At 41.4% G+C, this 23,088-nt stretch overlaps 2 protein-coding genes across 2 annotated transcripts; both read left to right on the top strand.

The window, feature by feature from the left end:
* Positions 1 to 993: 993 nt before the first annotated feature.
* On the top strand, positions 994 to 1,404 carry LOC141845366 (uncharacterized). Its single transcript, XM_074733430.1, has one exon. The coding sequence runs from the start codon at positions 994 to 996 to the stop codon at positions 1,402 to 1,404; it is 411 nt and encodes a 136-aa protein (XP_074589531.1).
* Positions 1,405 to 8,557: 7,153 nt separating this feature from the next.
* On the top strand, positions 8,558 to 9,903 carry LOC141845365 (calmodulin-binding receptor-like cytoplasmic kinase 2). The gene is made up of 4 exons (XM_074733429.1): positions 8,558 to 8,881; positions 9,165 to 9,406; positions 9,485 to 9,653; positions 9,785 to 9,903. Exons 1-4 carry the CDS (start codon positions 8,659 to 8,661, stop codon positions 9,901 to 9,903), a joined length of 753 nt encoding a protein of 250 aa, XP_074589530.1. The 5' UTR covers positions 8,558 to 8,658.
* Positions 9,904 to 23,088: the final 13,185 nt, after the last annotated feature.

Here is a 23,088-nt window from a genome sequence, read left to right as displayed (position 1 = left end):
GCTCAAGGCCGAATTCCGAATCTGCTCATGATTTCCCAACGGGCTGGGGTATCTGGCAGGCGTATGGAATTTGGCCCAGTTCCAGCTCCATGGCCGAATGGACAGATGAAGGGCCCATCACTCAAGTATCTTTCGTCGCTCATATAGGTCGGATCAGACCGAAGCCGCATCGGAGCCGGAAGACTGGAGGAGTCCCCTGGTGAACTTCCTTCAGATAGGCATCACTCCCTCTGACCCCGGTTCGGCCAAAATACTCCGAAGGCGCGTGGCCCGATTCACCTTGATAAGAGATCAGCTATACCGGCGTACCTTCTCCCGTCCTCTGCTCAAGTGCTTGGGACCAGAAGATGCCGACTACGTCCTGCGGGAGGCACATCTAGGGTGCTGTGGCAACCACCCGGGAGGAAGGTCGTTAGTCCGGAAAATTCTATTGGCCGGATACTTCTGGCCGACTCTTCAAGCTGATGCGGCAAAGTTAGTATCTACATGTCTACATTGCCAGAAATACCAGAACTTCTCACGCCGACCAACCGAGATGTGTTAAAGGTCTCCACTACTTCGTGCTCTTTTGACCAATGGGGCATGGACATTGTACGGTTCTTTTCCCAACAGGGCCACAACAAAAGAAGTTCTTACTTGTTAAGTTGTCATTCTTGCCGTGACTGGAGGAAGACGAAAGTTCTGCCGCATCACGGAGGAGGTCGTCATCAAGTTCTTATGGAAGAATATCGTTTGTCGGTATGACATTCCCCAACGACTAGTATCTGACAATGGCCGGCAATTCCAAGGAAAGAAGATCCAGTCTTGGTGTCAAAGACTCAGCATCAGCAGGCATTCACCTCCGTGGCCTATCCACAAGCCAATGGTGAGGCCAAAATGCAACTCGGGAGATTATGGCCTGGAACCCAAATTGGACCCACGAAGGGGGTAGGCACGTGAGGGGTAGATGGGTACTGTGGGGCCTACCGAACCACGTCAAGGGAAAGCACCGGCATGACACCATTCCATTTGGTGTACGGAGGAGAGGCTGTTGTCCCAATGGAGGTGGGAGTCCTATCCGAACAGACGGAAATTTATGATGAAGACAACAGGGAACGCCGAAGAATGGAGCTGGACTTCGTCACCGAGGATAGAGACCGAGCCGCCTCTCGACTCATGGCCTACCGACAAAGGATGTGTGCCACCTACAATCGCCGAGTGATCCCCAGATCCTTCCAAGTAGGGGACTTGGTGTGGAAGAAGACGAAACCGGCAAAAGACGTAGGCAAGCTCGAACCACCATGGGAAGGCCCTTACCGGGTAATCAAGAAGACAAGCTCCGGCGCCTATTACCTCACTGATTCGGAGGGCAAGGACTTGATCAGACCCTGGAGCGTCACGCATCTCCGGCCTTATCACACTTAACATTTCTCAACTCTCAACTTTATTGATTGTCTATATTCATTTTCACATGCAATGACAAGTGATACTTCCTACAGGCCTTTCATTCGAAGACCTCTCGGCCGTTCACTCCAATAGGTCTCGGACCTACTCCATCGACTCTGCATTAGGACCTACTCCATCGACTCTGCTTAGGTCTCGGACCTACTCCACCGACATAATTAGGTCTCAGACCTACTCCATCGACTCTGCTTAGGTCTCGGACCTACTCCACCGACATAATTAGGTCTCAGACCTACTCCATCAACACAGGTCTCCGACCTACGCCATCAGCATTGTGGCAAAGAAGACTAATACTCGGCCTCGCCTCATCATCGCGACGCCTTCCTGCTACGGAAGCGACAGCCATCGCCCGTGCCTTCCCAATATGGGAGTATCCGCCAACGCTAATACTTCAATGACTCAAAAGCGGTCACCGTCACAAGCATCTTCCCAATTCGGGAATAGAGGCCATCGCTTCCACTCCCGAATCGACCACACTCCCGAATCGACCGCGCTCCCGAATCGTCCACACGCCGATTCGTCCACACGTCAAGTCCTGCGGGCAAAGCACCCGTCACTTGCCAGCGTACGCCATTCGGTCGAGCGCAGCCGATTCTGAATGATCTGGGCACACAGTCTCACTGCTAACTCCTTCTCTATACTAGACAAGGACTTAGGCATCTCATAGTCTTCTCTCGAAAGCTCAGCACTCACTCTCCCTTCTCATGGTTGGTCCTGTTTACTCCCTCAATCCGGAATCAAGGCATAACAATTGAAGAAAAGAACAAAAGTAACAGAGAAAAAACAAAAGGGAGCCCACAAAATTTTTCATTAATATCCAAAAGAACAGTTCAAAAGTTATAAGCAAGAGGCAACAATTGGACGCATCTATTTCTTCTTCCCCTTCCCTTTGCCAGTCGGGAGCTTCTTCATCACTGCTGAGGCCGTCCGGGCCGATGCAGGCAGTTCCTTCCATATTTTCTGAGGATCCAGCTGGTCCAAGGTGGCATCCGGGATATCCACGCCGGCTGACTGAAGCTGCCTTAGTGCCCCCTCGAAGCCGGATTGAAGCATGTTGCCAGTTCTCTCTAAAAATTGATCGGTGAATTCCTTAGACTGCAGCCAGGCTTCCTTGGCCGCCTCGACTCGGTCTTCCTCGCTAACTTTGTAGGCAGCAAGCTCATTGCGCGCGCCGGTCGAGACGCCTTCCACCACCTTGGCTGCTTCAGTCAACTCCGCCACGTGCTTCTTTAGGCCCTCCACCTCGGCCTCTAGTGCCTTAACTTGTGCTTGCCGGCTGTCGGACTCATCACAGACAAAGTCCAAGTCGGCCTGCTGATGATCCAACTGCTCCTCCAGATAATATAATTTGTCATTTTGTTTGGCGAGCCGCTCCTCTACTTTGGAGAGCTGATCTTCCTTCTGCTGCAGCTCCTCTCGGACCTCTTGCAGCTGGGACAAGGCCTCCTGCAATTCGTGCTCCAAGTTCTCGGCCCTGTCCTCAGCCGTTTGCTGCCTAGCCAAGGCCATGCTGGCCTCATGTCGGTGTCGGGTCGCCTCACTTTGCGCAGCTTGAAGCTCGCCAGTCTGCGCCGCTTCGTGAGCCTGTAACTCCGCCACTTGCCCCTCTAGGGCGCGAAACTGGAGGCAAGTCTGGGGCAAGCGGTTGTGCACCTCCAGGATCTCGCCTAAAGCCTGCACCACCCACCGATGTTAGTCACTAATATTACCTATACCTAGCAAGCCAGAAACAGAACTTACCCGAACAGTTGCGTAGATACCGTGGCTGGTCACGTCTGCCAGCAATAGAGGCGCATACTAATCATGGCCCCGAATCGATCTCACGAGATCCATGATTCTGTTAATTTCTGTCGGAGTAAAAGCGGCGTCTACAGCAACGGAGGGTGAGTGGGTGCTTTGCGGTGGAAAGATTCCTCCCGGAAATATCCCCGCTGCACCCGGCGGAAAGCGGGAAGGAGGAAGTCGGAATAGCCTCGCCTTGGAAGATGGACCCGCCGCGGACGAAGTAGCAGTCCTGGCTGTCCTGTTGGGTTGCAAAGGTGCAAACATAGTCCCACATCTAAAACACATGGAAAAGATCATGGGTTTAAAAGGATGGAAGATATCTCCATTGGTATGAGGCCTTTTGGGGAGAGCCCAAGAGCAAAGTCATGAGGGCTTAGGCCCAAAGTAGACAATATCATGTCATTGTGGAGATGTGGACATTCTTTAGACCCAACAATTGGTATCAGAGCGAGGCTGCTCTTCACCGGACTAATCGCCGGATGAGCCATGATCCGGATCTAACCATGTGGGTTGAACCTTAAAAACAAAGGAAGTGGGGGCTCCCGTGTTTGAATCAAGAAGGACCAGACACCGGACAGGAAGTCCTAGTAGGTCGGGTAGACCGAGGGGCATGAAGTCCTGGTTGCGGCTGGGCAAGAAGTCCTAATAGGTCGGGTAGACCGAGGGGCATGAAGTCCTAGTTGCGGCTGGGCAAGAAGTCCTAGTAGGTCAGGGTGGACCGAGGGGCATGAAGTCCTGGTTGCGGCTGGGCAAGAAGTCCTAGTAGGTCAGGGTGGACCGAGGGGCAGGAAGTCCTGATTGCGGCTGGGCAGAAAGTCCTAGTAGGTCAGGGTGGACCGAGGGGCAGGAAGTCCTGGTGGGTCGAGGATTCGGACATCAAACAGAGACTTTCCGTTTGAGGGGGGGCCTGTGGTCCTTTGTTTGAGGGGGGGATTGTTGGGTTGCAAAGGTGCAAACATAGTCCCACATCTAAAACACATGGAAAAGATCATGGGTTTAAAAGGATGGAAGATATCTCCATTGGTATGAGGCCTTTTAGGGAGAGCCCAAGAGCAAAGCCATGAGGGCTTAGGCCCAAAGTGGACAATATCATGTCATTGTGGAGATGTGGACATTCTTTAGACCCAACATGTCCTTCTGCTGGGACCTCCTGCATGGGCTGTGGAGTCGGCCTCGGAACAGGAAGCTGCTCCGTCATCTCTGCCGCCGCCACTGGCTCCCTGGGGGATTCGGCCACGGCTGCCCCGCCAACCGCTTCGACTCCTTGAAGCTCCTCTGGCAGATTGGCTATCGTCGTCCTTTCAGCTTCCGCCTCCGCCATCTCGGCAGGCGGCACCACAGTTACTTCCGCTGGAGGGATAGCCGACAGCTCCGCTGATTCCTCGCCTGGAACCGACGGCACCATTGTTGCGCCTGGCTCGGAGTCCTCTGCGCCCGTCGAAGGAACATTTGAAGGCTCGAGGGCTGTTATAGTTAAGTCAAGGATCGGCTCAACTCCAGTTCCGGATTCAGACGCCACAGGCCCAGCGGTTAAGGCAAGGGGCGATTCGGCTACCGACGTCGCTGCGGGACCTCCTGTCCGCATTGCTGACAGCACAGCCAGCTCCACCCCCGGTGGAGTGTTTTGTCTCTCCGTCCTCTGCTCCGCTTAGCGACTCGACTCCGTCCCCGGAGTATGCTGCGGCTCCCCGGCGGGACTCGATTTCTTCTTCTTTGGCTTAGATTTGGCCGGTAGTTCGGGACGTGCTTTCTGCTTTAATTTACCCACTTCGAACGTTGGAGGGCGTGGCCGAGACGTGGGATCATCAGTAGGCTCGTTGATGGTTAAGGCCTTGGCCTTAGGAGCCTTCTCTCGCGGCTCTTCGGCTCGAGACTTCGTGGCTCTCGGGGCCTTTTCGCTGGGCTTCTCTGTTCGTGGTTTCTTGGCCTTTGGCGCCTTCTCCCTTGGCTCCTTCGTTCACGGCCTCTTAGCCTTAAAGGCCTTCTCACGGGTCTCCTCCGTTGGGAGCCGCTTGCCAACTCGGCCAGAGGGTGTGGCCGAGTGGGACCTCGTCTCGGATCCGGCCGCTATCGCTTGGTTATCGGTTGAAGCCGCTGTCGCGGGACTCCCTTCAGAAGGGGTGGGAGTCGCCAACTTCTTGAAAGACGCACGGTCCCACTTGATGAATTTGTTGATGGAGGCGGCCATCCAAAGATCCTCTGCAAAGACCAAAACACATATGAAATTAGATAAACAACAGACTACAAAAACAAAGCTTCATTACCGAGTGGCTGAGATAATTCTGCCACGACTAGACTCAAGCCCACCCGAAACAACAAGCCTTCCTCGCTCAGCAGCCAGCCCGCGTGGAACTTCAAGCCGTCCAACACCCCCGAAGCCATAGAGTAAGCGACATCCTTCTTGTATCCGCTCAATCGAGGCGGAACCGGTAAGTCATCCTGCCACTCGGTAACTCGGAAGGGACTCGGGGGGCGAACAAAGAAAAACTTCGTCTTCCAAAATTTGAGGGAAGACGGGTACTCGGCTAAGAAGTTGAGACTGGGTCGGGCATTGAGATAGAAAACCCCGTCTTCCTTCTTCTTCGGGTAAAAGAAGTAATGAAAGACCGTGGGGCTCAAGGGAATGTCATACACCTGAAACACTATACCGACGCAGGCTAGAAGGCGGAAGGAATTGGGCGCTAGTTGGTTCATTGGAATACCGAAATAAGACGCAACCCTAATGTAAAAGTTGGGGATAGGGAACCGCAATCCTCCCTCCAGTTGATCTTGGAAAAAGGTTTGATAGCCGGAGGGAGGCATGTGCGGTCGTTGGTGACTCTTCGGAACCTTAATTCTATACTGACGGGGGATCCCATACTGCAGCCTCACCGCCGACCTAGACGCCTTATCAAAAACCGACACTGCGGATTCAAACCAAATTCTATCGGACCGCGACATTCCTACAAGCCTAACGCCGAACAAAGGACAGACTCAAAGGAAAACCTAGGAAGAAAGGAAAGCAAAGCTTACACCGGGTAGTTTGCCGAAGAAGAAGAGGCAGGAGACTGGGAAGCTACGCGCAAACAGCAGCAAAGGCGCACGGTGACAAAAACGGCAAATGGTCCCGATGCTGTCTCTGGCCATCTGTATATATACTGAAACCCTATCTCGCCGAAACCGTCCGATCAGGCGGTGAAGAAAAGGTGGGATTTGATTCCCACTGTTGGATGATCACAACTTCCCGAGATGATCCGCTGACGTCAGAAAAGCGATTCGGCAATCCCGTCGTTTCGCACGCCTTAATTGCCTGTCTCAGAAAAGACAACGACCCTCTCCGCGCTTGCTCGCCGCCCTTCCCCTCATTAATACAATCAACCGCATAATGACAAGTGTCCCCCGCCGATTCGTTTTGCTCCGAACGATGTAACGGCACGATCGCCTTGATCAAACAAAGCCTCCGGACCAGACTCAGACTCGAGCCCGACTCGGTCTAGTCAGTTCGACTCACGCTCCCTTCGACTAGACTAGTGGAGAGACTTATGTTCCGGGGATGGTCTAATAGGAACATAATGGTCAGACTCGAGTCCAAGTCCAGTCCCACCGTCCGGGCCCCGCCTCTATAAGTCCATGAGCTTAATTGGTTAAGTCACGAACCGTCAAAGAATCCCTCCATTCGGTAGAGATATCGCCGAATCCCTCCATTCGACGGAGACCTTGCCGAATTCCTCCATTCGACGGAGATATCGCCGAATCCCTCCATTCGACGGAGATATCGCCGAATCCCTCCATTCGACGGAGACCTCATCGAATCCCTCCATTCGGCGGAGATACCTCACCGAATCCCTCCATTCGGCAGAGACCCGACTCCATCGCCGAATCCCTCCATTCGGCAGATATATCACCGAACCCCTCCATTTGGCGGAGAGGCCGAATCCCTCCATTCGGCGGAGACCTCGCCGAATCCCTCCATTCGGTCCCCCGCTCGCCGAATCGACCATTCGACAATAGCTTGGCCGCATCCTTCCGTCAGCGATGACATAGACGAATCCTTCCTTATGTGCCTGGTAATTCACCGCCCTGACCAAATGTCCTACAGTGCCTTGGTATGTCTCATCATGATCTCTGACAAGCCCACGCCCCCATCAATTAATGTTATCTCTCTGCGGCCTGCCCCGTTGCATACTCGGATGGTGACAAGATACTGCTTTACCAGCGATGGGACAAGGAACTCGATTGTTCCTGCCACCTCATTAATCATGATGGGACATTCCTTAAATGATGACGTGACAGGTGTGCACGCTCATCTCCCTTTAAAACGACCACTTCTCTCCACAGGTATCTCTCTCGAACTCTCACTCTCTCAACTCCTCTATTTTCTTTTACGCTCAAGTCCTACTGTTCATCTCCTTCCTTCTTCGTCCCTGACTTGAGCGTCGGAGTGGTTGTGCCAGGGCACCCCCTGGCCTTCCTACTGACGTTCCTTGTGTTCACAGGCCGTCCCTGAAGTCATCATCAGCTCCGGCGAAGTCTCAGGCGACATTGAAGCTGTCATCGCCCTCAGTGTCATCCACTGTTCAAAGCTAGCAGCGAGGATGTCCGGTGACGTGTCCCGAAGCAGTTCTCAACCGGAACAAAATATCAATTACAAAATAAAGATTGATTTTAAATTTCAATCATTAATGATATATTAAAAAATTAAAAATAAAATGAAAATTTTTTAACGGAGGAATGACTTAACTTTGTTATTAATTAGAAATTAAAATTTTTAATTAATTTTTTATTAAATAATTAAAATTTAATTCATCATTAATTTGTCCTAGCATTTGTTGTGTCATCACCTAATTAAGTCTACGAACAATTAAATCCAACTACTTCTAACTTTGTGCACATCTTTTATAAAACGGTAGAATTTATCATCTATCAATCTTGATTCCATAAATATCTATGATGAAATAAATTAAAAAATTATAATTAACTATAATAGAAAAAAATGTTATTTCGATTTATCTGTGTGCACGCTTCTGCAAAGGTGGATCCGTCACCTCCAGATGCCCAACATCCTTCGATCCTACGATCATCTGTGAGGAGGTAAATCGAAAAACTGCAGTTGACCACGACATAAGAAGATATTGCCTGTCTTCACCAGGATTTGAATTTTTACCTCTTGTGCAAGTCTGTTACGTTATAATCAATTTAGCTATGCTTCGAAGGCAACTATGCACATTGATGAAGGTCCTTCTATTTATTTTTGATATGAATTTATTTATTAATTCATTGGATTTTTAGTCGGCACAAACTATACATATTGACATTCACTTCAGCGGCGAAAATGCGGCACCGACACCTACCAGGCGTTGGCATTCTCGGTGAACCAAGACAAGTCGAGCCTCCAAGTCCGTGGTCGATTTAGAGCGCGACCGTGGGAACGGCTGCGAACGGTCAGCAAGGATGCAGAGCCCGGCCAAGTCTCTGGCCAGCCAAAGCCCTATCGACGGCCGGCGGAAGAGCTGCGGAGATAGCTGCGACGTCGCCTCCCGGAGTTCTGGATCCTCGATAACCTCCTCTTCCTCCTCAAGTCGCAACCCCCTTGCGATCGCCGCAAGGGCAATCTCCGCGTGCTTCATTACGCCTGAGGACCGATCTCCGCCTTCGTCGGACAACTTCTCGGAAGGTAATAAGACGCCTTATCGTAATCTTCTCATCCTCGATTTGAACAACTGAGAAAATTGCCCTCCCCAAAATGGTTACCCTTATCTTGAACAGAATCCCCGCCTCAAGGTTACTAATTTGACACGAGAATATCCTGAAGTTGCTCTATCTCTTGTATGTTGAAGAACTTAATCAATAAAGTTAGAATCATACGTTATCAATGCCCAAAAAGGATCATAAATGTGCATTGATGCTTCTTGCTCGTAAATTTTTTTGCGAGATTAATCTTTCTTTAATTCTGGCAGACCCTTCAGCTACCACGCAAGAAAGCAACCAGGCGAGCTCACAAGTTTGCATGCGGCAGGGCATGGGGATACATACTGGCGGAAGAAGTGAACCGAGTGGTATGAGGTTGACAATGTCAGACATAACGAAAGCAACAAAAAACTTCTCCCCTTCCTTGAAGATTGGGCAAGGTGGCTCCGGAACAGTCTACAAAGCAAAGCTTGGACATGACACAGTGGTCGCAATTAAACGTGTCAAAAAGGTAAATGAAGTCTATACATTGGGATGCCTCCTTTGGTATCTTTAGTTTTACTGACTTGGAACTATGGCACTACCGTAGAATGGTTATCAAAGCCATCTAAGAACTGAATTTCACAATGAGATTCAGACGCTGGCACAGATTGAACATCAAAATTTGGTCAGGTTGCATGGGTTTCTGGAGGACCAGGATGAGAGAATCATTGTTGTTGAATATGTTACAAATGGAACTCTTCGAGAACATCTTGATTGTAGGTTTCTATTGCTCATTTCTAGTCGTGTTTCCTTCTACACAGTTTACATTGCAATGGCCATGATTTCCTGTCCCCAATTTTTGTTCTGCACAATTTTGTTACCTGGGTAATTGTCTTTGTAAATTCAGGTCAGCGAGGAAAAGTCCTGGAACTTTCATCACGTCTGGATGTTGCAATTGATGTGGCTCATGCTATCACATACCTCCATATGTATTCAGGTTGGAATTTGCCTTTACATGCTCTGTAATATCTTATTCTCCCATCTCAAATCATGATTTGGCTGTTGTTGCCTTTCGTGTTGCCTTAAGGCCCTCAACTACTTTTAGCTCTTGATTGATACACAATTCCACCAGTCCAATAATCCAACATAGATTCACTAAATCTTGCAGAAGTCTGCTAAATTGCTACTCTACCAATGATTTTGGACCACAATCAGGCAAAACAGACAACATTCAACCAAATAAATATCAATTTAGCTAGAGTGATACTCTTAAGTAATAATTAACCTTTTATCCAATCATAATATATATATTTTATTCAGATTATTGAGAAATTTTCAAGGAAATGATGTCATTGTTTTATTAACATTGTGTATATATACATAAATGACGGTCTAAGTCTATGGTTTAGAGATTTATAGCCATAATTGTAGGATCAAAGTGAGCGCTAGAGGGAGGAGGATGAATAACACTTACCACTTTTTCACGTATTTGGAAAATTCGTAATTCGAGTATACAAAAAACACAGCAGAAGACTTTATCAAACACAAGTAAATACATGTTTGTTTTTATTTGGTTCACAACTACTGGTTGCTACTCTAAGGCCCATAGTCCTTGACCGCTTATAATGGACAATTCACTATTAAACTTTTTCTCTTTTAAGAAAGAGTCTCGCCTTTACAAAAGGATGTAAGATCGATAAACTTTTCTATCGTAGTAATTAAGTACAAAATAGATGAAAAAACCGAAATCAAATTTACCGACACAAGAGTTAGCAAGGGCGTGCGTTTGTCGGTATAGCATTCCAGTGTTGCGGCAGTGTCTTGGGAGTGTCGTTCGTGTGTAGAGTTGTTGTGGACTGCATATGAATAGTTGCTTTAGGGTTCCCCCTCATAACTTCTTTTATTGACTGATCCGGGCGCTTGGAACTCCTTCCGAGTGCCTCTACGTCAGCTCGTTGATCCGCTTTCGATGCTGATTTAGCATGTCCGGGCGCTTGTAATGTTGATGTGGAGGTTGCCGGGTCAGTTTTGACTCTGCTACACCTTATCCTTCTTCGGGTGCCTAGAGCCTTTCGGGCGCTTGAAAGCTGATGTGTTTTCGACCACTTCTGGTTTACCACCTCATCCACTCACTAGCCCGAACTGCTCACATCCGGGTGTCGGGGTCCCTTCTGGGCGCTTGGACTGTCCGACCGGTTGGATCCATAGAGGCGCTTGGAATCCGAAGTTCCAATCCCTTAATTTTCCACATTACAGAGTTAGCACAAATATATATTGCAAGAAATTTAGACAGTTTTACAACTGTCTGGTTTTGACTTTTAGGTTTTCAATGAAATCCTAGGTCAGATCGACACCTACTGTTCGTTTCAAGGAAACGCGCCCTCACCTACTCTTCTCAGGAGAGATTACCTCTTCCAACCATTTGATCCTTCAGACATGGTTGGACTTTTGCCTAGCATCCAATCCTTGGCCCCCAGAATTTTCTTCTGATGTTTGATTCTCGCTGACCTATTGCTCTGCTAGACGTTTGGTCTACTGACCCACTTAGACTTCCTACTTAGTGCTTTGATCTGCCAAGTCTTCCTGTCCATTCCTCCTGACTATAATTTTCTTGCCTAGTCTTACAGACTAAGACTTTCTTGCCCAGCCTGAACTATGACTTTTTTTGTACTACCTGCATACTCAACTCAGCTTATTAGTGCACCATATAAACTTAATTTGAACCCTTTGTCATGATCAAAATATCGTTCGATTATTTAGTGCTCTCTGCACCAATAATCTCTCCTATTTTGATTATGACAATCTAGTTCAAAACTAAGTAAAAAACTTTTACTTTGAAAAAAAATCATTTCAAAAAAAAATCTTAAGTAATGAAAATCAAGCTCCCCTTAATATAGTCTTTCCCTCTGAAATTAAGATTTACTTAAAAAATATTTTATAAAAAAAATTTCATCTTTTCAACCCCTGAACTTGACATGGTTCTTTGATTTATCATTATAAGTTTTGAAAAACCATTCAAGTAATACTTAGTGTTAAGTTTTTTGAAAAACACTTTATGAAAAAATATTTTTTAAAATATTTTGCTTCTAAAACACTTTTTCTTAAAAAATTTTAGAATTTTTTTTACTTTTTTAGACATGAAAACTTTTCAAAGAAAACTTCTCTTCAGAAAAACTTTATTTAACTTTGAAAAAAAATCCTTTCTCTCATTTTCAAAAAAATTTTTTAACTTTGAAATAAATTGAAAGCAATATTCAACTTTGAATTAATGTTGAAATTTACTCTCTCTCCCCTTTGACATAATCAAAAATATATAAAAGAGTTTTAGCAAAAATCTCAAAGTCTTTGAAATTGTGAAAAATCTTTTGAAATAAACTACTTTGAAACAATCATATATCAAGCAATGGTAGGAACATGTAAATTAAAACAGAATTTTAATAGATAAAAAAAATTTTGGCGTCTTGAGTCCAAGCATAATGTCTACATTTATATAATATATAAGAAAAATTGGACATCTATGAATTCGTCCTTATTCATATGTCTAACTTGTTGTTACTAGCTGACTATCAGAAGAAAACAGTTTTCACCAAGTTAGACAAGTTAAGTGTATGTTTCCAGCTAGTCTTTTACTATGAAGGAACACTTAGCTTGATTAATGTATGTATGTATTTTTAGCCTAGATTTGTTTTGAGGTACTAATATAAGCATTTGAAATCCAGACTTTTACACTATGTATCTCATACTACTCTAAGCTTCACAGTACACATGCAAGTTGGTTTTAATGTGCTTTGTAAGATGCGGGTAGCCTAAATCTATAAATTCATGCTTTCTATAGGAAATGCCTAGACTAAGTCCAGATTTCCATTAATTTTAAAATCATAATTTTTGAAAATATAAGTTTCTAAAAATAGATTTTGCAAAACAATTTATAAAAATTAGTAAAAATTAAGTTTGAAAACGCCTTTGATAAAATATGAGCAAAAGTGTATATTGAAAATGAACTTAGGGTTCTACTAAGCAAATTCTTAATTGTCTTCTGAGTGTGCTAAACTTAGATTTAGGAAGGGATTTAATAAATATGTTTGCTAGGTTTGATTTGGACTCAACATAGTCAAGTACAATTTCTCCTTTAGCGACATGGTCCCTAATAAAATGATGTTTAATTTCTATGTGTTTGGTTCTAGAGTGGTGTATTGGATTTTTTGTTAAGTTGATTGAACTTATGTTATCAATTAGAACTTTAGTGGTATGGTAATTTAGGTTAAAGTCTTTTAATGTGTGGATCATCCAAAGTAATTGAGCAACACATTCCCTTATTGCTATATACTCTACATTAGTAGTAGATCAAACAATACATTGTTGCTTCCTACTACATTAGTTGACTAGATATGGACTTAAGAATTGACATCCTTTACTTGTACTTTTCTATTTAATTTACAACCAGTACAGTCTGAGTCAGAATACTCTACTAAGTCAAAATTGTTGTTCCGAGGATACTACATTTTTACATTTAATGTCCCTTTGATATACCTAAGTATTCTTTTTACAAGTGTTAAGTGGGATTATTTAGCATTTGATTGGTATCTAACATATACCCATTGCAAATAAAATATCAGGTTAACTTGCAGTTAAGTATAACAAACTGCCTATTATACTTCTAAAATATTAAGTCAACTTGTTTTCCTTGGAGTTATTATCAATGTTTACATTTGTTGCTATTAGTGTCTTGATTTCTTTTGCATTTTTCATGCCAAAATTTTTAATTAAATCTTTAGCATATTTATTTTGATAGATATAATTGACCATATTTTGTTTATTTAATTTGTAACCCTAAAAAGAAATGTAATTTAATTATCAACTATTTCAAATTTATTTTTCATTAGTTCAACAAATTCATTTAAAAATTTAGTATTGGTTGAACCAAAAATTATGTTGTCTACGTAGATTTGGGCTATGAAGAAGTTTTTTTCTATTGTTTTAACAAATAGTGATAGGTCAATTTGTCCTTGGTTAAAACTTTTATATTATTAGGTATGTTGATAATCTTTCATATCATGCCCTAGGTATTTATTTTAATCTATATAATATTTTCTTTAATTTGTAGACATAATTTGGATGGTCTTTATCTTCAAATCTAGTGGTTGACCTATATACATTTCTTTCTTAATGAAACTGTTAAGGAATGCGGACTTTACATCCATTTGATAGAACTTGAATCCTTTATGAGTTGCATAGGGTAGCAACATTTTGATGGATTTAAGTCTAGCTACAGTTGCATATGTTTTATCGTAATCTAGTCCTTCTACTTAGCTAAATCTCTTAGCTATTAGTTTGTTTATTTCTTACAATTTTACCTTTTCATCTGTTTTATTTCTGGGACTAAAGACCCATTTAGTTTTTATAATGGAGGAGATGTATCTTGGGTTGATGTTCTCGAAGAAGTCTCTATCAAATGGTTGACTATATGGTTGACCTATATAGACTTCTTCCTTAATGAAACTGTTAAGGAATGCGGACTTTACATCCATTTGATAGAACTCAAATCCTTTATGAGTTGCATAGGGTAGCAATATTTTGATGGATTTTAAGTCTAGCTACAGTTGCATATGTTTTATCGTAATCTAGTCCTTCTACTTAACTAAATCTCTTAGCTATTAGTTTGACATTTATTTCTTACAATTTTACCTTTGTCATCTATTTTATTCCTAAAGACCCATTTATTTTTTATATTGATTTGTTTTCTGGCATAGGAACTAAGTCCCATACTTGGTTTCGTTCAAATTGTGTTAATTCTTCTTGCATTATAATAATCCAATCAAGATCATGTAGGACTTCTTTTATAGTTTTTGGTTCAATTTTGGATATCAAGGCTATTTGGCTCAATTTCTATAAGATGATCGAGTTCGAACTCCCTGGTTTGGATCACCTAATATTTGGTCAATTGGGTGATTGGTTCTTAATTTGAGTGCTCGTGTGGTATTAGTAAATATTTTCTGGTTCGATTGTGTTTGAGTTAGATCTATCTTCTGATTCGGTTGTGTTTGAGTCTAGTATAGTTTCGTCTTTTTGATTTTTATTGATTATTAGATTGTTGATTGGATTGGTCAGAATTATTTTCTTCATCAAATATTATATTTGTTGTTTCTTCAACTTTTAAGGTATCTTTGTTATAGACTCTATATGTCATACTAGTTGTAGAATATCTTAAAAATATTCCTTTAGTTGTTTTAGATGTGAATTTACCTAAGTAATCTTTTGTATTTAGTATATGTATTTTACATCCAAAAACATTCAGGTAGTTTAGGTTGAGTATTTTATTATAATAAATTTCATAGGCAGTTTTATTGTGATATTTATTAATTAATATCCTATTTTGGATGTAACATGTTGTGCTTATTACCTCAGTCTAGAATTAATTTGTTAGTTTATATTCATTTATCATTGTCCTAGCTGTTTCTTATAATGTACTATTTTTTCTTTTTACTATTCCATTTTGTTGAAGGATTTTAGGACATAAAAATTCATGATAGTATCTATTAATCTGAAGAATTCATTAAACTTAGCATTTTCAAATTCCCCACCATGATCACTTCTTATTCTTTTAATTTTTCTATTTTTTCAATTTCTATTAATTTGCACAAGTTGGTAAAATTTTTAAATATTTCATCTTTAGTTTTTTTTAAAATTTGACCCAAGTAAACATAGAATAATCATCAATTATTACTAAGCATTATTGATTTTCGCTTAGTGATTTAGCCCCATGTGAATCAAATAGGTCTAAGTGAAAGAGTTTAAGGATTGAATTTGTTTGATTCATGTTAGTTATTTTGTGAGTTGATTTGATTTGTTTTCCTTGTTGATAAGCATTACAAATAGTGTTTTATAAGTAGATTAATTTGGATAGATCTTTAACTAAATCATTTTAATTCATTTTTGAGATGAGTCTTACATAAGTGTAACCTAGTCTTTTGTGCCACAATTTAATTCTCTTGTTGTATCAATAGACACTTAGTTAAGGAGCTTGGTAGATCAATTTTGTAAATGTTATTTTTCTTAATTCCCTTAAGTGTTATATTAGAGTTTTCAATAATTTCAATTAAATATTTAGATTTTGAAAATCTTACTAAGTAATCAGCATCACATAATTGACTAATACTTAAAAGATTAAATTCAAATTAATCTACTAGTAAAACTTTACGAATAACAAAATTAAAATTTAGTTCGATATATCTATTCCAATTGCCTTTAGTTTTCCGTTGTTCCCGACTACAACGGATCCTAGGTTCTTGAATTTTAGTTTTGTGAATTTCAATCTGTCTCTAGTTATGTGCCTGGAGCATTCATTATCCAACATCCATTGGTCCAAATATTTGTGTCTCTACACATAAAATATTTAATTTGGATATAATTTGGAGTTTAAAGATAGATTGATTTTTACTTATTATTTTTCATCTCACTCATTCTAGATTGTCAAATAGTTAATTCTATGGGTTGTATGAGATTGTTGTCAATTTTATTCTTTATTAATTTGAACTGTAAGATTCTATGACTTGATTGACCTTGAGTTATATTCAAGTTTAATCGTTGATCAATTAAGTATACATTTCAGGTTTTAGCTTTCAAACAGTGGCGAGACATAGAGACCTTTTTGGTTATTGGAGCAACGACCACTTTCTAAGAAATTATATGCTAAGTTAATCTAATGAAAAACTCTAATCTAATTAGTCTAGGGTTTAGCGAGGTAGTTTTAACTAAGCAGACCAAGTAGGGTACTGCTTACTCTACTTGACTACTTATACCGAGTTTCCCTAATGTACTATCATCTCGTCCCATCCTAGTACTAAATTAGGCAAATGTTAGTCAAGCCTTTGTCCTTATCTAGCTTAAGTTCAGTCTAAGTTCAGAATGTAAATAAAAAATAAAAAATAAGATAAAGCAAGTTCATCTAGCTAGAATGGTTTTTGTTTTGGTTCCCTCTAGATCATAACCCTTGTTGGATCTGATTAGATAATGAATCTAATCCTTGGGGACTCAATATTGGTCCAGTTCGACTTGATTAATCAACTTGGACTTGGGAACTCATGTTTGGACTCGTGGTTTGTGGGTTCGATTGACTAAAGACAGATAAAATCAATGTCTTGATTTGTGTCCAAGTCCAGATCGGTTACACGACCCTTTGAGTTCCAAGTATCATGTCAAGATACTTAGAGCCCGAAGTGAACCTTTCATCTTTTAAGATCCTCAACTTGAGTTTTTAGGATAAATTTTTTTTTCTCAAGTTGTTGTACTTGAGTTGAAGTTCCACTCTAAACATCTCCTATTGAGGAGCTAAGGTTAGTCTTCTCCTTAAGGAGTGTAATTTCATTTAGAAGAGATTTAAACTGCATTATGGACTTAGCAAATTTATGAGATAAGCAGTAAATTATCGAATATAATTGTTCAACTAACTTATTACTTACATTGGGGTTTGGGCCTTCTAAATCGGATACGAATCCATGGCTTGACTTGGACTCATCTTCAGACTTGGTGTTAGGTTCGGGCTCAGTCTCGGCTAGTTGCTCTTGTGCCGATAGAGCTAGGAAGCTCGCTTGTTCTTCCTCGTCTGAGTCTTCTGAGGAAGACTCATCCCATGTTGGCTTCAATGTCTTCTTTTTTGATTTCTTCTCCTTTTTTTGTTTAGGACACTCCACCATGAAATGTCTTTTCTCGTTGTAGCCATAGCACGTTATTTTGGTCTTGTTGAGTGCAGTTCGACTTGATTCAGCTTGCTTGTTCTAGTTACTTTCTTGATATCCGACTTTCTGAAGCCCTTCTTTTTCTTGAATATTTTCCGAACTAAGTTAACTAGTTTGGTGGTGATTTCATCATTGCTGTCTAAATTCGACTCGTCTTTGGATTCGGGATCGAGTCGGTGCTTTGCCTTTAGCTTCTTCTTCTTTATTTGACTTGTAAGAAAAGCAATACCTCTCTTGATTGGATTGACGTTAATTTATTCGTGGAGTTCAAATTCAGCAAAAATTTCGTCAAGTTTAATTTTTGAAAGGTCCCTAGAAACCTTGTAAGCATCAATCATTGATGCCCATAAGGTGTTCCTTGGGAACGCTTTTAAAGTATACCTTATGATATCGCGGTTCTCCATTGGTTGTCCTATAGCATATAGATCGTTAAGTGGGTCTTGGATTTTAGCGTGTAACTCACTTGCAGATTCTCCATCCTACATTGTTATAGTATATAGTTTATTAACAAGTAAGTCAAACTTACTTACTTTAGTGTCGGAGATCCCTTCATGTAGTTTAATGAGCTTATCCCATAGGTCATTTATGCTTATGAAGGGACCCACTCTATAGAGTTGAGTTCCTCCTTTGTGAGGCCGCATTGCAAGGTCTGGGTTGTTGGGATCGTTGCGTTTACTAGAGGGGGGTGAATAGCAATTTTCGCTCTTTGCCTACAAAATTGTTAGTGGAAGCACAAGACAAAAGCAAAATGAACCAATGCTAACCTGTTCGATTTACTTGGTATCCATCTCTACGAGGTAACTAATCCAAGGATCCACACACATACAACGATCGTTCCAATATAAAACTTCTCTTTCTCAAAGCACTTTTTGAAGGCAGAGAAACCTTTACAAATGATCTCTTCCTCTTACAAAAATGAATAATGAAGATTTAAAGGAAGACTTTTGAGAGTTACAGAGCTTGAAGATCGTGCAAGAAAAAAAAGTGAAGAACACTTACTTCTCCAATCTTCAATCTGTCTTTTTTATATTTTTCTCGATACCAATCGATTGCCTCCGGGATCAGTCGACTGGTGGGCTTCAATGGCTCTGTAGATTGCGTTTAATTCTCTAGCTGTCAGTCCAACGTTCACATATCAGTCGACTGAACCTTCCACCAGTCGACTGGCCAGTTGGCTAGTCAGTGATTTTCACTCGATCAAACTATCTGTGTATTTTGGATCAGGACATTAGTCGACTGATGGGAATATTAGTCGACTGGTGAAGCTGATAATCATCTTTCAGCTTCCTTCTTCATCCCTTAGCCTTGACTCACGTTTTCAAACATCTTCCACAAGTCTCGTGTCCATCCTTGCACTTGCTTGAGATATTTCCCTCAGCTTCGTCAAGCTAAGTCTTCTTTTGTCAAGAGGCCGCACCTCCGGGACTTCACTATTTCCCAAGAGGTCGCCTCCGAGACTTCATAATTTGCCAAGTCTTCAATCTTGGACTTTCCTGTGAACTCAATTCACACATATTAGATCACCAACATTGCCTAACTTAAACTCATTTTAGCCAAACATTAAAATTCAATGATACTTGGGTTAAGACTGCACCAACAATCTCCCTCTTTTTGATGTTTGGCAAAAACTTGTTTAAGTTAGGTCTTTAATATGACAGGATATAACATCAACAAAATAACCATAATGATAAAGAATGAATCACAAGATAATAAGCATGAATAAAAGCATAAGAGCATGTAGATTTTAACTTAAAACAAACCCATTTCTCTCCCTTTTTGACAGACAACAAAAAAATCATAAATCCAAAAGGAGGTAGAAATGAACAGGAGTTAAGGCAACCATTCAAACAAGAGCCTCATTTCTTTATAAAATCGGTTTTTTCAACCACACACTCCCCCTAAAACCCTACTCCCCCTATAACATGCACTACCAATGTCTTTGTAGAACCTAAAATATAGGTATGATTAATCTTATAGACTATAAAAATACTCCTAGAGCATATATTAAAGAGTAGTAAGTCATAAGATACACAAATAATCAAGAAAAAGGCCAAAATCAGAGGTTTTTAGCCTTATCAGTCGACTGATCTCTGAATCAGTCGATTGGTATCTGAATAATTGGAGTTTCAGACCCGAATTTCGAAAAAGCATAAGTAATTCAACTTTCTATGAAAAATCATGAAATTTCATACGATCATTACTTACATCAGATACAATAGGAGAAAAATATTTTGAAAATTTTTGGCCTAGTAAAATAAGATTTTGATATAAAGTTTCAAAAACTATGAAACTCTTAATGACACAAAACTTTTGTATCACCATACTTGATGGTTAAGGTTGTCAATAGGTAGATATCACTAACGGCTTGTTTGGGAGGAGGTGAGGGAAGGGGAAGAAGGGAATTTGTAACCTTGTTTGTAAAGAAGTGAGGAAAGGGGAGAGAAGGGGAAGGAAGGGTAAGCTTTCCCCTTGCATGCCCATAAATAGACATAATTCCTTACACTCCGATTTGGGGTGTAAGGAAGGGGAAGGAAATATTAAAACATATTTATTCCAATTTTACCCTTATATTAAAATATTAATTATTAAAATAACTTATCTATTAGATTTTTGCACCGTTGCTCCTCGTCATATAACGCAGTCGTCACTCATCACTCGCACTCCTTGATGTCGACCTTCGTCGTAAATTTTTACATCAGTAAATTTTTATAAAAAAATATATAAAAATGTTGATTTATCTTTTATCATACATATAAAAAATATATATATTTTTTCACATATAGATTGATTTTAAAAAATAAAGGTATTTTTGTAATTTTATATATTTAGTTTTTAAGTTCGATTGACGAACTCATTGAACGAATAGTTATAAGGCATTAGATAAAATAAAATACCTAACGAACAAGTATTTCTAAATTATTGCAGATCTATTTTAACAAGTAAGGATATTTTTGTAATTTTATATATTTAACCTTCATTTTCTTCCCCTTCCTCTCAAACAAGGTAGCACATGTTACGTTAATGAACCTTCCTTTCCTCCCAAACAAGAAAAATATAAATACTTCTCTTCCCCTTCCCCTTCCTTTCCTTCCGTTAATGAACCTTCCCTTACTCCATCCAAACAGAGTGTAAGACTTTCTTATAGAGGTATGAAGTATGTTTAAAATGTAAGTTCAGAGTCATGATTGAAATATGTTTCAAAATGTCTTGTTAAATTACAAGAACTCTTTTTAAATCCATACACCATCCTTAGTGAAAACAAACAAGAATGCAACACATATATCAAAAGAAAATGGATAAGAGAGAAAGACATAGCATAGAAATATGAAAACTTCATACACATAGCAATGTCAGTGAAGAAAATCTAATAAATAGCTGCGATGTTCGAGATACATAACATATCAAATCTAAACATAATCTCAACATCACTCTAACTCAATCAAGATATCTACTCATCATCAGCAGAAGGTGGAGGAGGAGGGAGCTTGGTATGACAGGTGCATGCTCCGCATCATGTCATAGATCTCCTGCTGGCGCTGATTAGCAGCTGCCCAGTCCTGACAAAGGCCCTGGACCTCCTGATGGTAGCCCTGGACCTTGTGATGGTAGGCCTGAACACCCTGGTAGTAGGTCTGGACCTCCTGGTCTGAACCTCTTGGTAATATCCCTGCAGCCGTTGACCAAAATCATGAAACCCCTGATGCACCATCCCCTCTAGATGGGAGATCCGCTCGTCCAAGACATTGACAGGGGGTGCATCAGCCGCAGGAGGAGGAGGAGCAGCAGTAGCGGGTGCATTTCCAGCTTCTTCCTCCTCGGACTCAGAGGAAGCCACCGTGCAGCATCATATGTCCAGGTCATAACACCCTCATGAAACACTATCCTGGCCAACTTTAGGTGATGCAGGCCAAGCTGATCATAATCCTTAGATAGATGATGTATGGTTCCTACAGAAACATCAACTCCTCGAGATGTAAAGAAGTAGATAAGAATGTGACCAAATGACATGTATAGTTTGCCATGAGCTGGACCCGAGAAGTACACAATGGATGTAAAGATATGAAGAGCAATATCTATATCAAGATGTTGCTCCAGGGCATACATCATAATGAGATGAGGAAGCCGTATCACGGCTCGTCCTCGGGTGACAATCGGAAGAATGCAGTCCAGAATGATCCTATATCAGACGTAGTGTGATGCAGACATGTGAGTGACTAAAGATTTTTCGAAGTGGATCCCTAGGAGCGCCAAAATAATGGAGATGGATATGATCAATGGTGACATGTGAGAATGAACTTGTTATGAGTCCAACAACATCAGGAAAGCAGACGAACGGGTTCTCTGAAGCCTGACATTGTAGACCTAAGAGCAGAGTTGAACTCAATGGGAATTCCCCCTATGGTGGACTCATATCTACTCTCATCCCACCGATGGGACGGAGGTTAACATAGAACTCCTTGCATAAGTCAAGATTTACATCATGCGTGCAACTAACTACAGACTCAAGTTGATAATGCATGATGATGTCAAAAAGATGAGGAGTCTTGGCTTGAAAATAAGCCCGATTAAGATATTGATAATCCATGAGCTGGAATTCGGTGGTCTCAAATCGGTGTTGAGCATTCGGTGAATAAACCGTGGTACTCTCAATCCTTGAAAAGAAGAAGAGGGGGGCTGTCGGGAAGAGCCCTCCCCCTGCCTGCGAGAGGCAACACGCTTTTGTCTAACTTTACATGTAATGAAACACATGCATGAACAATGTGATGCAAGACATGCAACAAAATATAAAGTTAGCCACATAATTATAAAGTAATGACAAGAAATGAGAGAACTAAGTGGAAATGAAGGAGCAAAGTTACCTTCTCTCCATGGATGTGAAAGAGGATGAACTAGCCCAAATTACCACTTAAAAACCCTAGGTTTATAAGAGGAGAGTGGAGAAGGAAGTAGGAAAGCAAGAAATAGGGCTTTAGGATGCAAGGGATGGCCGGAGGATGTGAAAATGCAGAGAAGGCGACGAGATCGACGGTAATCCTAGGGTTACCAGTCGACCCACACGTGGGTTACTTTTATATCAAGGTCGCCACCAGTCGACTAATGGGATGCCAGTCGACTGGGGGTCCTTAGTAGTCGATTGCCCCGTTTAAGAGAAAGTCACAGAATTATTAGTCAAGTGAGAAACGGGTGGGAGTCGACTGCAGCCAGTCGACTGATGTCTGTAACAGTCGACTGGTGCCATGTATTAGTTTTGTGCAACTTTCTGAGACGAATTTCAGAAATGCTCTATAAATTCCACAAAATTAGAAAAATGCTAAAATTTTGCAAGTAACTTTGTTTTAATATACTTTATCAAGGAAAAATATAGTTTTACGACAAATGAAGGTATTTCACAAGTTAGACCTAAACTCAAGAGTTTGGCACAAACTTGCACATTTGCATCAATTTCAAGCTATGTTGTAAAACCTTTGATGTTGCA

This window comes from Curcuma longa, chromosome 14, assembly GCF_044706935.1.
Source record: "Curcuma longa cultivar G26 ecotype Majalengka, Jawa Barat chromosome 14, ITB_CL_G26_1.1, whole genome shotgun sequence".
NCBI classification, from domain to species: domain Eukaryota; kingdom Viridiplantae; phylum Streptophyta; class Magnoliopsida; order Zingiberales; family Zingiberaceae; genus Curcuma; species Curcuma longa.
This window is presented reverse-complemented; position numbering and strand designations above follow the sequence as displayed.

What these genes read in the sequence shown, in the direction of transcription:
- LOC141845365 (XM_074733429.1), top strand. Translation starts at nt 8,659, where the DNA reads ATGCAGAGCCCGGCCAAGTCTCTGGCCAGCCAAAGCCCTATCGACGGC. An exon ending in GTCGGACAACTTCTCGGAAG is followed by an intron (nt 8,882 to 9,164) that starts GTAATAAGACGC and finishes TAATTCTGGCAG; the next exon opens with ACCCTTCAGCTACCACGCAA. An exon ending in TCTTCGAGAACATCTTGATT is followed by an intron (nt 9,654 to 9,784) that starts GTAGGTTTCTAT and finishes TTGTAAATTCAG; the next exon opens with GTCAGCGAGGAAAAGTCCTG.
- LOC141845366 (XM_074733430.1), top strand. Translation starts at nt 994, where the DNA reads ATGACACCATTCCATTTGGTGTACGGAGGAGAGGCTGTTGTCCCAATG.